Source organism: Schistocerca piceifrons, chromosome 3 (genome assembly GCF_021461385.2).
Source record: "Schistocerca piceifrons isolate TAMUIC-IGC-003096 chromosome 3, iqSchPice1.1, whole genome shotgun sequence".
Classification (NCBI taxonomy): Eukaryota; Metazoa; Arthropoda; class Insecta; order Orthoptera; family Acrididae; genus Schistocerca; species Schistocerca piceifrons.
In genome coordinates this window covers 86386315-86400231 of record NC_060140.1, presented here as the reverse complement: position 1 = coordinate 86400231, position 13917 = coordinate 86386315, and the positions used below count along the sequence as shown (strand labels likewise).

The window sequence follows — 13917 nt, the reverse complement described above, 5'->3', positions numbered from 1 at the left end:
CAGTTTTTTCCATGTGAGATGTGGGCCGATAATCTAGTCGTCGACGAGTAGTTAAACCCTTATTATTCCACCATCCTTTTGGCCGGCCGAAGTGGCCGTGCGGTTAAAGGCGCTGCAGTCTGGAACCGCAAGACCGCTACGGTCGCAGGTTCGAATCCTGCCTCGGGCATGGATGTTTGTGATGTCCTTAGGTTAGTTAGGTTTAACTAGTTCTAAGTTCTAGGGGACTGATGACCTCAGCAGTTGAGTCCCATAGTGCTCAGAGCCATTTGAACCATTTTTGAACCACCATCCTAGGAGTTCCATGGGAAGACAGTATTAACAACAAACGAATTCTCTGCAAGACCGCGTATTTGTTCATCGATGGGAACAAGTTGTATACCAGCGTTCCTGTGGCCATATTAATGTATTTGGCATGTTTGCCAAGACGTCCAAGCCGCTGTTACGAGAATAATTTTTTTCGTCATGTTCTGCAGTAAAAACCTAAGGACCGTGTATCTACCTGATCTCGCTAATCATTAGCTTACCGGCATGATCGCGCACCCTAGCAGCCAAAAGCTTACAGCATGCTTCGAAACCGCCTGCGACCTGCTCAGAGCTGATTCTTGCCCTTATACAGGGTGAGGAATTATTTAAACAGAGGAAATCTTGGGGACTGCACGGGACGATAAAACGAACATTTTTCTCTAATTGAAACCTCCCCATAGAAAAATTTATGAATGATTGTGCTGATAAACCCCCGTATTTGATTTTCAAACAGCTGAGCAGAACTGAACGTACTCAGACATTTCGCTCTTTACTTATTCTGATCAACACTAAACTGACACACAATATTTTTAGCGCAACGCAATCTGACTTTCAGCAATCCCTACAAAAGAATGGCCCTGACTAACAATAACCTATAACTTTCATGAATCACTTACCTCACAAAAATCTTCGTTACTCGAACTACTGCAATACAGCGAGCGCCAATACTGCCAGCTAAATAAAAGATTCCAACTACTGAAGGCACTAACTACTGATAGGCATAGTTAGCAAATGAAAGATTTTGATAGAGAACAAACAATGCATTTACCTTAATAGTGTTCAAAAGTCATAATATATGTATGTATATCAGTTCATGACATCCAGTCTTACAAATTTACTCTCTGTGATGGACACACGTCCAGATCATCCGCTCTCAAAACTCCGCCATCTCTCTCCCAACATCCACCACTGCTGGCGGCTCACCTCCAACTGCGCAACGCTACGCGCTGTTCACATCCAACTGCCCAACACTACAATAGCGACTATTCCAACAGTGCCAACTACCCAAAGACTTCACACAGCACAGCCAGTGATTTTCATACAGAGCGCTACGTGGCGTTACCAATATAAAAACCTAAACAGCCTACTTACATAATATAATATACGCTGAGCTGACGAAAGCCATGGGATACTTCCTAAAACCGTGTCGGACCTCCTATTCCCCGACGTAAAGCAGCAACTCGACATGGCTTGGACCCATCTAGCCGTTGGAAGTCCACTGCAGAAATACTAAGCAATACTAGGTCTATAGCCGTCCATAATAGCGAAAGTGTTGCCAGCGTAGGATTTTGTACACGAATTGACCTCTCGATTTTGTCTCATAAATGTTCGATGGGATTCATATCTGGTGATCTGGGTGGACAAATCATTCGCTAGAACTGTCCACAATGTTCTCAAACCTGGAGGCATGACTCATTGTCATCCACAAAAATTCCATCGTCGTTTGGGTACGTGAAGTCCATGAATGGCTGTAAATGGTTTCCATGTAGCCAAACATGACCATTTCCAGTCAATGATAGGTTCAGTTGGACCAGATGATCCAGTCTATTCCATGTAAAAACAGCCCGCACCATTGTGGAGCCACCACCAGCATCCACAGTGCTTTGTTGACTTGGGCCCATGGCTTCGTGCAGCCTGCGTGACACTCGAACCCTGCCATCAGCTCTTGCCACTGAAATCGCGGCTCATGTGAACAGTGCATGGTTTTGGAGTGTTCTAGAGTCCAACCGCTATGGTCCCGAGCCCAGGAGAGGCATTGCAGGCGATGTGCTGTCAGCAAGCTTTCTTCGCGAAGAAGTTCGTCACAACCACAAAGACATAGTAGGCGTCTATCTTTCTGTCACTAGTAACGTATATATCAAACTGACAAGTGACATTGTCTGTGATGACATGGTGTCCAAAAATGCCATCGGCCTTAAAATCGCCGACAGACATGTAGGAGCAGTCACCATCAATTACGCGGGACTCGGATTATGCTGTCTGCTCATCTTCGATCTTCCTTCTGAAGTGCCACACGATGTTGTTGTCGATGCCTTATGACCATACAGGAAAGTGCTCAATCAGTTAGTTGAAAACTGGAATACGTTCACAATGTATTTCGCCCTTAATTCAAATGGCTCAAATGGCTCTAAGCACTATGGGAGTTAACATCTGAGGTCATCCGTCGCCTGGAACTTAGAACTACTTAAACCTAACTAACCTAAAGACATCACACACATCCATGCCCGAGGCAGGATTGGAACCTGGGACCGTAGCAGCAGCGCTGTTCCAGACTGAAGCGCCTTGAACCACTCGGCCACAGCGGCCGGCTCGCCCTTAATTGAGTCACGCAAATTAAGCTGGATCTAACTAAATGTGTGCTGTCATATATTGGTGGTTACCGAGCAATAATAATGTATGACAGACAGCCACACATGTTCCGGACGTGACCAGGAAGGCCACGTCAGTTCAGCACACCTCCAACAACGCCTCATACTACTCCCACTGGGCGATTAGTCGCAGGATTGTGAGGCCACGACCCTCCCCTCAATTATGCTGTGGCAGTGAGGCCAGTAACTCTGCCTGACGGAAGACACTGTCTCTTGAGACATCGTGTCCCACACTGGAGACAGATTTGAACACTGACATGCTGGTAGTGGAACAGACAGACACCATTCGACAGCAGTCAATGTTGGCAATATCTTTTGATGCAATGGTAATAGATGCTAAGATTTTGCCGTCCTCTTCCTTTGCTTTTGGAGGGAGATGCGACCCACCACCTGAGATACATGTCTGCAGGCAACACGCACTGTGGAGGGATGAGAACTGACGACAGATATCCTTTGATGACTGTCTCGTGCGACCGTCACCCATGGAAGATGGACCACTTGCTGCTGCCAAGAGCAACGTGCATTCCAGGATTGTTCAACACTCTGTAAAAGGAGGCCAAGGCACCTGACATTCCTCTCCCAGCAACATCTCCACCCAACGAGCTGCACCTCACAGCTGACCCCCTGCCAGAGCCACATCTGATACTACAATATACCATCACGGACAATGCCTCCCCATAACCATTGCCCTCTCATACCTCAAGCGCAGATGATACTGAAGAGGCCGAGATGTTGACAATCTCCGAGCTGCACAGGGACATCGACCGCAATAGTCAGCTGCAGCGGTTGGGCCACATCTCATGGTAGCCTTCGCAGCTTCGTAGCTGATGGTGACCTTTCAGACAGAATTCAGGTATATTGAATTGCGACCATCAACATCACAACATATGCACCCATTCTTAGTTATGGTTGTTACGGGATATGTTAAACGCTGCTGATGTCGATTAAGCCTTCTATGCCATGTATGGTTACACCATGTTTAAATCCCGTGCTTCACCCACCAAGAGCGCGGTCGAAGGCGTCTTGTCACCGCCCGTGCGGCTTCCCCCATCGGAGGTTCGAGTTCTCCGTCGGACATGGGTGTGTATGTCGCCCTTAGCGTAAGTTAGTTTAAGTTAGATTAAGTAGTGTGAAAGCGATAACCTCAGCAGTTTGGTTCCATAAGACCTTACCACATTATCTCATTGTAAAATTTGCAATTTTCCGAATAAAATGATATATACGTCACTTACAAACTGACGTGGGAAGTATTTTATATCATTTTTTAAAAATATAATCTACACTGGTTGAAAATGTTAAAATTCTTACGTGCATTACTTCAAGATCTAGTAAAATTGGTAATTTTGTATATAAAAGGCTGGAATGTGTTGGTCATGTCCAGAAGAGGATGGGTACCAGGTTGAGGAAGTTGAAACAAAGTTTGAGGGACAAGAAACTGTCTGGTGGAGAACTTGAACAGATGGACAAGGTTCGAAACTTCCTGGCAGATTAAAACTGTGTGCCCGACCGAGACTCGAACTCGGGACCTTTGCCTTCGCGGGCAAGTGCTCTACCATCTTAGCTACCGAAGCACGCTATATCCTTTCTTTCAGGAGTGCTAGTTCTGCAAGTTTCGCAGGAGAGCTTCTGTAAAGTTTGGAAGGTAGGAGGCGAGGTACTGGCAGAAGTAAAGCTGTGAGTACCGGGCGTGAGTCGTGCTTCGGTAGCTCAGATGGTAGAGCACTTGCCCGCGAAGGCAAAGGTCCCGAGTTCGAGTCTCGGTCGGGCACACAGTTTTAATCTGCCAGGAAGTTTCATATCAGCGCACACTCCGCTGCAGAGTGAAAATCTCATTCTGGAAACATCCCCCAGGCTGTGGCTAAGCCATGTCTCCGCAATATCCTTTCTTTCAGGAGTGCTAGTTCTGCAAGTTTCGCAGGAGAGCTTCTGTAAAGTTTGGAAGGTAGGAGGCGAGGTACTGGCAGAAGTAAAGCTGTGAGTACCGGGCGTGAGTCGTGCTTCGGTAGCTCAGATGGTAGAGCACTTGCCCGCGAAGGCAAAGGTCCCGAGTTCGAGTCTCGGTCGGGCACACAGTTTTAATCTGCCAGGAAGTTTCATATCAGCGCACACTCCGCTGCAGAGTGAAAATCTCATTCTGGAAACATCCCCCAGGCTGTGGCTAAGCCATGTCTCCGCAATATCCTTTCTTTCAGGAGTGCTAGTTCTGCAAGTTTGGAAGGTAGGAGGCGAGGTACTGGCAGAAGTAAAGCTGTGAGTACCGGGCGTGAGTCGTGCTTCGGTAGCTCAGATGGTAGAGCACTTGCCCGCGAAGGCAAAGGTCCCGAGTTCGAGTCTCGGTCGGGCACACAGTTTTAATCTGCCAGGAAGTTTCATATCAGCGCACACTCCGCTGCAGAGTGAAAATCTCATTCTGGACAAGGTTCGGGTTGATAAAGCAGAGTATGGAGTACAGTTGGCCACTAAGGAGTCCAGAAAGAAGAAAAGAAGAAAGAACTTGGAAAAAGATCAAGAGGATGATATACAGTATGGTGCAGGGTGCTTCTGAGTGACTAAAAATAAAAAAAATTAAGCATTTATTGAGTTACAGTCTTTTGAACCGTAAGAAGCCGTTCCTGAAAATTTACATTTTCTGTTGCATTTTTCTTTAAATTTCAGAAACCACTTCCAGTAGAGTGTTCAAATTTTCACTGAGTAATAAGATGCATGTCCTGACATTACTGAACTAAAATAAGAACATAATGTTATGTATAATTAAAATTATTAAGGATAGTGTACAAAAAAGTACACAAAATTTTAACCATGTAATTAAAAAATTGTATTTCCGAAAGCAGTGGCTGAAATGCAATTATTGTGGTTCAGTAGACTCAGAACATACAGTTTAACGTTCTGTAAAAGTTTCATGTCAATGGCTACAGTAGTTCCTGAAATACAGGGAAGCCGAGTCACTAAATTTAATATTGTCAGGATAGGGTGTTCCAAATCCCCTTAAATACCGACAACATTACCACACCGTCAAATGGATAAAATATATGAGGAGATTCTGAACTGGTAAAATATACTACCTAATCAAAAGAATCCAACACCCTACGTAATACGGAACAGCCCCCTAGAAGTCACTGTAGACAGACCTGTCAGTATGGAAGGAGACGGCGAGTATCCTCTTGTAAGTAGATAAGTGTCAACAGTAGAATGGGTCGATTGGGAGAGCTCAGTGATTTCGACTAGTCATTCGATCTCCGCCGAGTAACAGATCCATGAGAGACATTTCCACCTTTGTAACGCTGCCCAAGTCGACTGCTGGTGATGTGGTTGTGAAGTGGAAACGCGGAGGATCAACCTCAGCTAACCGTGACGAGGCGTACCTCATGTACTGACCCACAGGGGCCGTCCAGCAGGGGCACCCGCACAGGGGTGGGGGGGGGGGCGGTGCGCACGGGGGGGTGGCAGTTGCCCCTAGTGAGAATTCATTCAGTTTACGAATATAAAAAATTCCTGTAACCTTAGGGCTCAGTTATGTATGATTTAAAATACCTGTAAAATTACCACTAAAATAACTGGAAAATATCGATAAAATGACGTAAAAATGATATAAAACATATGTAAACAGAATTACAGGATTAACTAGAGAAATGAAAAACTTTAAAGGAGAATCGAGCTAAAATTAAAAAATGATGATAAATTTAAAAATTGTGTGTTTTTCTTCAAGAAATCTCGTTCGTTGAAGATGTGCAAAATTGTTATATATCCTTCTTACAGGTATTGCCTACGAAGTACCTTTATTTTTGTTTCTACACCCACACGTGGTAGAAATTAACAACAGCAAATGAGGCAACAATGGGAATAATCAGATGAACCAGCAGTTTATTGTTAACTTTTACAAATGCATTCTTGAGCAACATTTAAGCGATTTTCCTGAAGGCACGCCCATTGTTCGTTCTTTACATATTAAAAGAATCAGTTGAGTCATTAAGGGACGTTAAACACGGACGTAAAAAAATGATATCTTCCTTGAAAAAAAAATCTACGATTGTTGTTGTTGTGGTCTTCAGTCCAGAGACTGGTTTGATGCAGCTCTCCATGCTACTCTATCCTGTGCAAGCTTCTTCATCTCCCAGTACCTACTGCAACCTACATCCTTCTGAATCTGCTTAGTGTATTCATCTCTTGGTCTCCCTCTACGATTTTTACCCTTCACGTTGACCTCCAATACTAAATTGGTGATCACTTGATGCCTCAGAGTATGTCCTACCAAGTGATCCCTTCTTCTAGCCAAGTTGTGCCACAAATTTCTCTTCTCCCCAATTCTGTTCATTACCTCCTCATTAGTTATGTGATCTACCCATCTAATCTTGAGCATTCTTCTGTAGCACCACATTTCAAAAGCTTCTATTCTCTTCTTGTCCAAACTATTTATCGTCCATGTTTCACTTCCATACATGGCTACACTCCATACAAATACTTTCAGAAACGACTTCCTGACACTTAAATCTAGACTCGATATTAACAAATTCCTCTTCTTCAGAAACGCTTTCACTGCCATTGCCAGTCTACATTTTATATGTGATTCTTGAGTTTCTCCCGGTGTATTTGATAATCAAAATATCCACGGGTATGCTGCCGGTCTATAGTGTCCAACGGACACTATAGACCGGCAGCATACCCATGGATATTTTGATTACATTTTATATCTTCTCTACTTCGACCATCATCAGTTATTTTGCTCCCAAAATAGCAAAACTCCTTTACTACTTTAAGTGTCTCATTTCCTAATCTAATTCCCTCAGCATCACCCGACTTAATTCGACTACATTCCATTATCCTCGTTTTGCTTTTGTTGATGTTCATCTTACATCCTCCTTTCAAGACACTGTCCATTCCGTTCAACTGCTCTTCCAAGTCCTTTGCTGTCTCTGACACAACTACAATGTCATCGGCGAACCTTAAAGTTTTTATTTCTTCTACATGGATTTTAATACCTACTCCGAATTTTTCTTTTGTTTCCTTTATTGCTTGCTCAATATACAGATTGAATAACATCGGGGAGAGGCTACAACCCTGTCTCACTCCCTTCCCAACCACTGCTTCCCTTGCATGTCCCTCGACTCTTATAACTCCCATCTGGTTTCTGTACAAATTGTAAATAGCCCTTCGCTCCTTGTATTTTACCCCTGCCACCTTTAGAATTTGGAAGAGAGTATTTCAGTCAACATTGTCAAAAGCTCTCTCTAAGTCTACAAATGCTAGAAACGTATGTTTGCCTTTCCTTAATCCTTCTACTAAGATAAGTCGTAAGGTCAGTATTGCCTCACGTGTTCCAATATTTCTACGGAATCCACACTGATCTTCCCCGAGGTCGGCTTCTACCAGTTTTTCCATTCGTCTGTAAAGAATTCGTGTTAGTATTTTGCAGCTGTGACTTATTAAACTGATAGCTCGGTAATTTTCACATCTGTCAACACCTGCTGTCTTTGGGATTGGAATTATTATATTCTTCTTGAAGTCTGAGGGTATTTCGCCTGTCTCATGCATCTTGCTCATCAGATGGTAGAGTTTTGTCAGGACTGGCTCTCCAAAGGCCATCAGTAGTTCTAATGGAATGATGTCTACTCCCGGGGCCTTGTTTCGACACAGGTCTTTCAGTGCTCTGCCAAACTCTTCACGCAGTATCGTATGTCCCATTTCATCTTCATCTACATCCGCTTCCATTTCCATAATATTGTCCTCAAGCACATCGCCCTTGTATAGACCCTCTATATACTCCTTCCACCTTTCTGCTTTACCTTCTTTGCTTAGAACTGGGTTTCCATCTGAGCTCTTGATATTCATACAAGTGGTTCTCTTTTCTCCAAAGGTCTCTTTAATTTTCCTGTAGGCAGTATCTATCTTACCCCTAGTGAGATAAGCCCCTACATCCTTACATTTGTCCTCTAGCCATCCCTGCTTAGCCATTTTGCACTTCCTGTCGATCTCATTTTTGAGACGTTTGTATTCCTTTCTGCCTGCTTCATTTACTGCATTTTTATATTTTCTCCTTTCATCAATTAAATTCAGTATTTCTTCTGTTACCCAAGGATTTCCACTAGCCCTCGTCTTTTTACCTACTTGATCCTCTGCTGCCTTCACTACTTCATCCCTCAGAGCTACCCATTCTTCTTCTACTGTATTTATTTCCCCCATTCCTGTCAATTGTTCCCTTATGCTCTCCCTGAAACTCTGTAAAACCTCTGGTTACTCAGTTTATCCAGGTCCCATCTTCTTAAATTCCCATCTTTTTGCAGTTTCTTCAGTTTTAATCTACAGTTCATAACCAATAGATTGTGGTCAGAGTCCACATCTGCCCCTGGAAATGTCTTACAAGTTAAAACCTGGTTCCTAAATCTCTGTCTTACCATTATATAATCTATTTCATACCTTCTAGTATCTACAGGATTCTTCCATGTGTACAACCTTCTTTCATGATTCTTGAACCAAGTGTTAACTATGATTAAGTTATGTTCTGTGCAAGATTCTACCAGACGGCTTCCTCTTTCATTTCTTAGCCCCAATCCATATTCACCTACTATGTTTCCTTCTCTCCCTTTTCCTACTCTCGAATTCCAGTCACCCATGACTATTAAATTTTCGTCTCCGTTCACTACCTGAATAATTTCTTTTATCTCATCATACATTTCATCAATTTCTTCATCTGCAGAGCTTGTTGGCATATAAACTTGTACTACTGTAGTAGGCTTAGGCTTCGTGTCTACATTGGCCACAATAATGCGTTCACTATGCTGTTTGTAGTAGCTTACCCGCCCTCCTATTTTTTTATTCCGTATTAAACCTACTGCTGCATTACCCCTATTTGATTTTGTACTTATAACCCTGTATTCACCTGACCAAAAGTCTTGTTCCTCCTGCCACCGAGTCCGCAGCTCGTGGTCTTGCGGTAGCGCTCTCGCTTCCTGCGCCCGGGTTCCCGGGTTCGATTCCCGGCGGGGTCGGGGATTTTCTCTGCCTCGTGATGACTGGGTGTTGTGTGATGTCCTTAGGTTAGTTAGGTTTAAGTAGTTCTAAGTTCTAGGGGACTGATGACCATAGATGTTAAGTCACATAGTGCTCAGAGCCATTTGAGCCTCCTGCCTCCGAACTTCGCTAATTCCCACTATATCTAACTTTAACCTGTCCATTTCCCTTTTTTTTAATTTTTTTAATCTACCTGCCCGATTAAGGGATCTGACATTCCACGCTCCGATCCGTAGAACGCCAGTTTTCTTTATCCTGATAATGACGTCCTCTTGAGTAGTCTCCGCCCAGAGATCCGAATGGGGGACTATTTTACCTCCGGAGTATTTTACTCAAGAGAACGTCATCATTATTTAACCATACAGTAAAGCTGCATGCCCTCGGGAAAAATTACGGCCGTAGTTTCCCCTTGCTTTCAGCCGATCGCAGTACCATCACAGCAAGGCCGTTTTGGTTAGTGTTACAGGGCCAGATCAGTCAATCGTCCAGACTATTGCCCCTGCAACTACTGAAAAGGCTGTTGCCCCTCTTCAGGAACCACACGTTTGTCTGGCCTCTCAACAGATACCCCTCCGTTGTGGTTGCACCTACGGTACGGACATCTGTATGGCTGAGGCACGCAAGCCTCCCCACCAACGGCAAGGTCCATGGTTCATGGTTGATACAGTATCTATATGACGAAAAATACAAAATTAAAGATTGATATCTATAGTCGGGATATTCGAGATTTTAGTAACTGTAAACAATGCATATCTGATAAGGAAAGACCGTTTACATGTTAACAAACTCTGGGCATTACTAATAAGCTATAATAAAATAAAGCGAATCTGCCGATCGACAAACTGCTACATGTGTACGTGGTCCCATTAAGAATGGTACCCATGGTGAGAGTTCCATCTCGAAAATGTTGACTTACAGGGTACTAAAATGTCACCCTCTCTGTTCCCACCTCACTAGATACAAAGCTCTTCATAAACCTCAACTGCCGGCCGCGGTGGCCGTGCGGTTCTAGCGCTGTAGTCCGGAACCGCGGGGCTGCTACGGTCGCAGGTTCGAATCCTGCCTCGTGCATGGATGTATGTGATGTCCTTAGGTTAGTTAGGTATAAGTAGTTCTAAGTTCTAGGGGACTGATGACCTAACATGTTAAGTCCCATAGTGCTCAGAACCATTTGAACCATTTGAAACCTCAACTGGCAACACAATACAGTTGCACAACAAAACACACTCGGCAAAATTTTATTCTTTCAAATTTCAAATAATGGTTGACAATTGTCAGACGCTAATTTAAATTAGCGTATTGTATTATGTTCCTTTTCGTTTGCTGAAGAAGTGTTCGAGGGTGCTGTGTGACCACCAATATCGCTACTTGTCTGTAGAAGTAGGCAATATTCGTCACTGGAACTACTGTCAACGAATGTGATCTAGCAGGGTGTGGCGTGAGCTATTTTCATTTCCGGAACGTTCTAGGTGAGTCTTGCGATGTTCTGATAGGAACATATCGCATAAATATTTCCACATCCATCGCAAGAAACAATTATTAGTGGTAAGAAAACAATTTATTGGCAGAATACGTTTCAGAAGCATAAAATCTGGGAATATATATACGCAGTAAAAAATCGCATGAAATCAACGGCAGACGTACTTACTCAAATAATTCCTCTTATTCAATACTGAAGCGACACGTCAGGTGACAAAATCGAGATGATGAACTTTGTTCACAGGATATACAGGAGTGGCTGGACGGGGCGAAAGAGGGTGTTATCTACTTCAGCCTGGGGACCAACGTGATCGGAAGCACGATGCCACCAGAGAAGAGGCAGGCTTTCCTCGACGCCTTCTCCGAGCTGCCACAGAGGGTGCTCTGGAAGTGGGAGAAGGACGACGCGACCGTTCTCCCAGCCAACGTCAAAACCTCCAAGTGGCTGCCTCAGCAGTCTGTCCTAGGTATGGTGTTTCTACAGCTCGATTTTTCACAAAAACAACCCATGATGACACATATGTGGTAAGGATCCAAGACTGACAATCAGTACTTACAAATGTCCGCCCCCGGTAGCTGAGTGGACGTCGGCATGGTAGCTCAGCGTGCTCGGTGAGAGGGCTAGCTGCCCTCTGTAATAAAAAAACTGAGTTAATGGATCAACAACGAACTGAAACGGGTGTCTTTCGACGTCCGCCCAGAGCAGATACAACGAACGAAAACGAACAAAATGAGATTAAAAAAAGCAAAAAAAAAAAAAGTGGTCAGCGTGACAGAATGTCAATCCTACGGGCCCGGGTTCGATTCCCGGCTCGGTCGGAGATTTTCTTCGCTCAGGGACTGGGTGTAGTGTTGTCCTAATCATCATCATTTCATCCCCATCGACGAGCAAGTCTCCGAAGTGGCGTCAAATCGAAAAACTTGCACTTGGCAAACGGTCTACCCGACGGGAGGCCCTAATCACACATTTATATTCTAATTCACTACTCGCCATTACAATTGCTACACCACCAAGATGACGTACTACAGACGCGAAATTTAACCGACAGGAAGAAGATGCTATGATATGCAAATGATTAGCTTTTCAGAGCATTCACACAAGGTTGGCGCCAGTGGGGACACCTACAACGTGCTGACATGAGGAAAGTTTCCAGCCAATTTCTCATTCACGAACAGCAGTTGACCGGCGTTGCCTGGTGAAACGTTGTTGTGATGCCTCGTGTAAGGAGGAGAAAGGCGTAACATCACGTTTCCGACTTTGATAAAGGTCGGATTGCAGCCTATCGCGATTGCGGTTTATCGTATCGCGACACTGCTGCTCGCGTTGGTTGAGATCCAATGACTGTTAGCAGAATATGGAATCGGAGGATTCAGGGGGGTAATACGGAACGCCGTGCTGGATCCCAACGGCCTCGTATCACTAGCAGTCGAGATGATAAGCATCTTATCCGCATGGCTGTAACGGATCGGCCGGCCGCGGTGGCCGTGCGGTTCTAGGCGCTCCAGTCCGGAGCCGCGCTGCTGCTACGGTCGCAGGTTCGAATCCTGCCTCGGGCATGGGTGTGTGTGATGTCCTTTGGTTAGTTAGGTTTAAGTAGTTCTAAGTTCTAGGGGACTGATGACCACAGCAGTTGAGTCCCATAGTGCTCAGAGCCATTTGAACCATTTTTGTAACGGATCGTGCAGCCACGTCTCGATCACTGAGTCAACAGATGGGGACGTTTTAAAGACAACAACCATCTGCACGAACAGTTCGAGACTTTTCTAGCAGCACGGACTATCAGCTTGGAGATCATGGCTGCGGTTATCCTTGACACTGCATCACAGACAGGAGCGCCTGCGATGGTGTACTCGCCGACGAACCTGAGTGCACGAATGGCAAAACATCATTTTTTCGGATGAATCCAGGTTCTGTTTACAGCATCATGATAGTCGCATCCGTGTTTGGCGACATCTCGGTGAACGCACATTGGAAGCGCGTATTCGTCATCGCCATACTGGCGTACCATCCGGCGTGTTGGTTTGGGGTGCCATTGGTTACACATTTCAGATGTGTTACGACCCATAGCTCTACCCTTCATTTGATCCCTGCAAAACCCTACATTTCAGCAGGATAATGCACGAGCGTTTGTTGTAGGCCCTGTACGGGCCTTTCTGGATACAGAAAATGTTCGACTGCTGCCCTGGCCAGCACATTCTCCAGATCTCTCACCAATTGAAAACGTCTGGTCAATGGTGGCCGAGCAACTGGCTCGTCACAATACGCCAGTCACTACTCCTGATGAATTGTGGTATCGTGTTGAAGCTGCATGGGCAGCTGTACCTGTACACGCCATCCAAGCTCTGTTCGACTCAATGGCCAGCCGTATCGAGGCCGTTATTACGGCCAGAGGTGGTTGTTGTGGGTACTGATTTCTCAGGATCTATGCACCCAAATTGCGTGAAAATATAATCACATGTCAGTTCTAGTATAATATATTTGTCCAATGAATACCCGTTTTTCATCTGCATTTCTTCTTGTTGTAGCAATTTTAATGGCCAGTAGTGTACTTGTAAATCAGCATCTTTTAAGGTACTTATTTCGTGGCTGAATATATTTTCTTCGCAGTCTTTTAACGAATCTGCTTTGCTGTAACTACACTAAAGTGACAGAATTAATGGGATACCGATGTGCACATATACAGATGGCGCTAATAGCGCGCACGTAAAGTAGAAGGGTAGTGCATCGGCGGAGCTGTCATTTGTACTCACATGATTA

General features: G+C 44.6%; 1 protein-coding gene across 1 annotated transcript in view; it reads left to right on the top strand.

The window, feature by feature from the left end:
* Window positions 1-13917, top strand: part of LOC124789611 (UDP-glucosyltransferase 2-like) — a 93197-nt gene that overhangs the window by 65461 nt on the left and 13819 nt on the right. The window contains exon 5 of the mRNA XM_047257026.1: window positions 11404-11626. Coding sequence (XP_047112982.1) covers window positions 11404-11626 — 223 coding nt within the window. The remainder of the gene's footprint in view (window positions 1-11403; window positions 11627-13917) is intronic.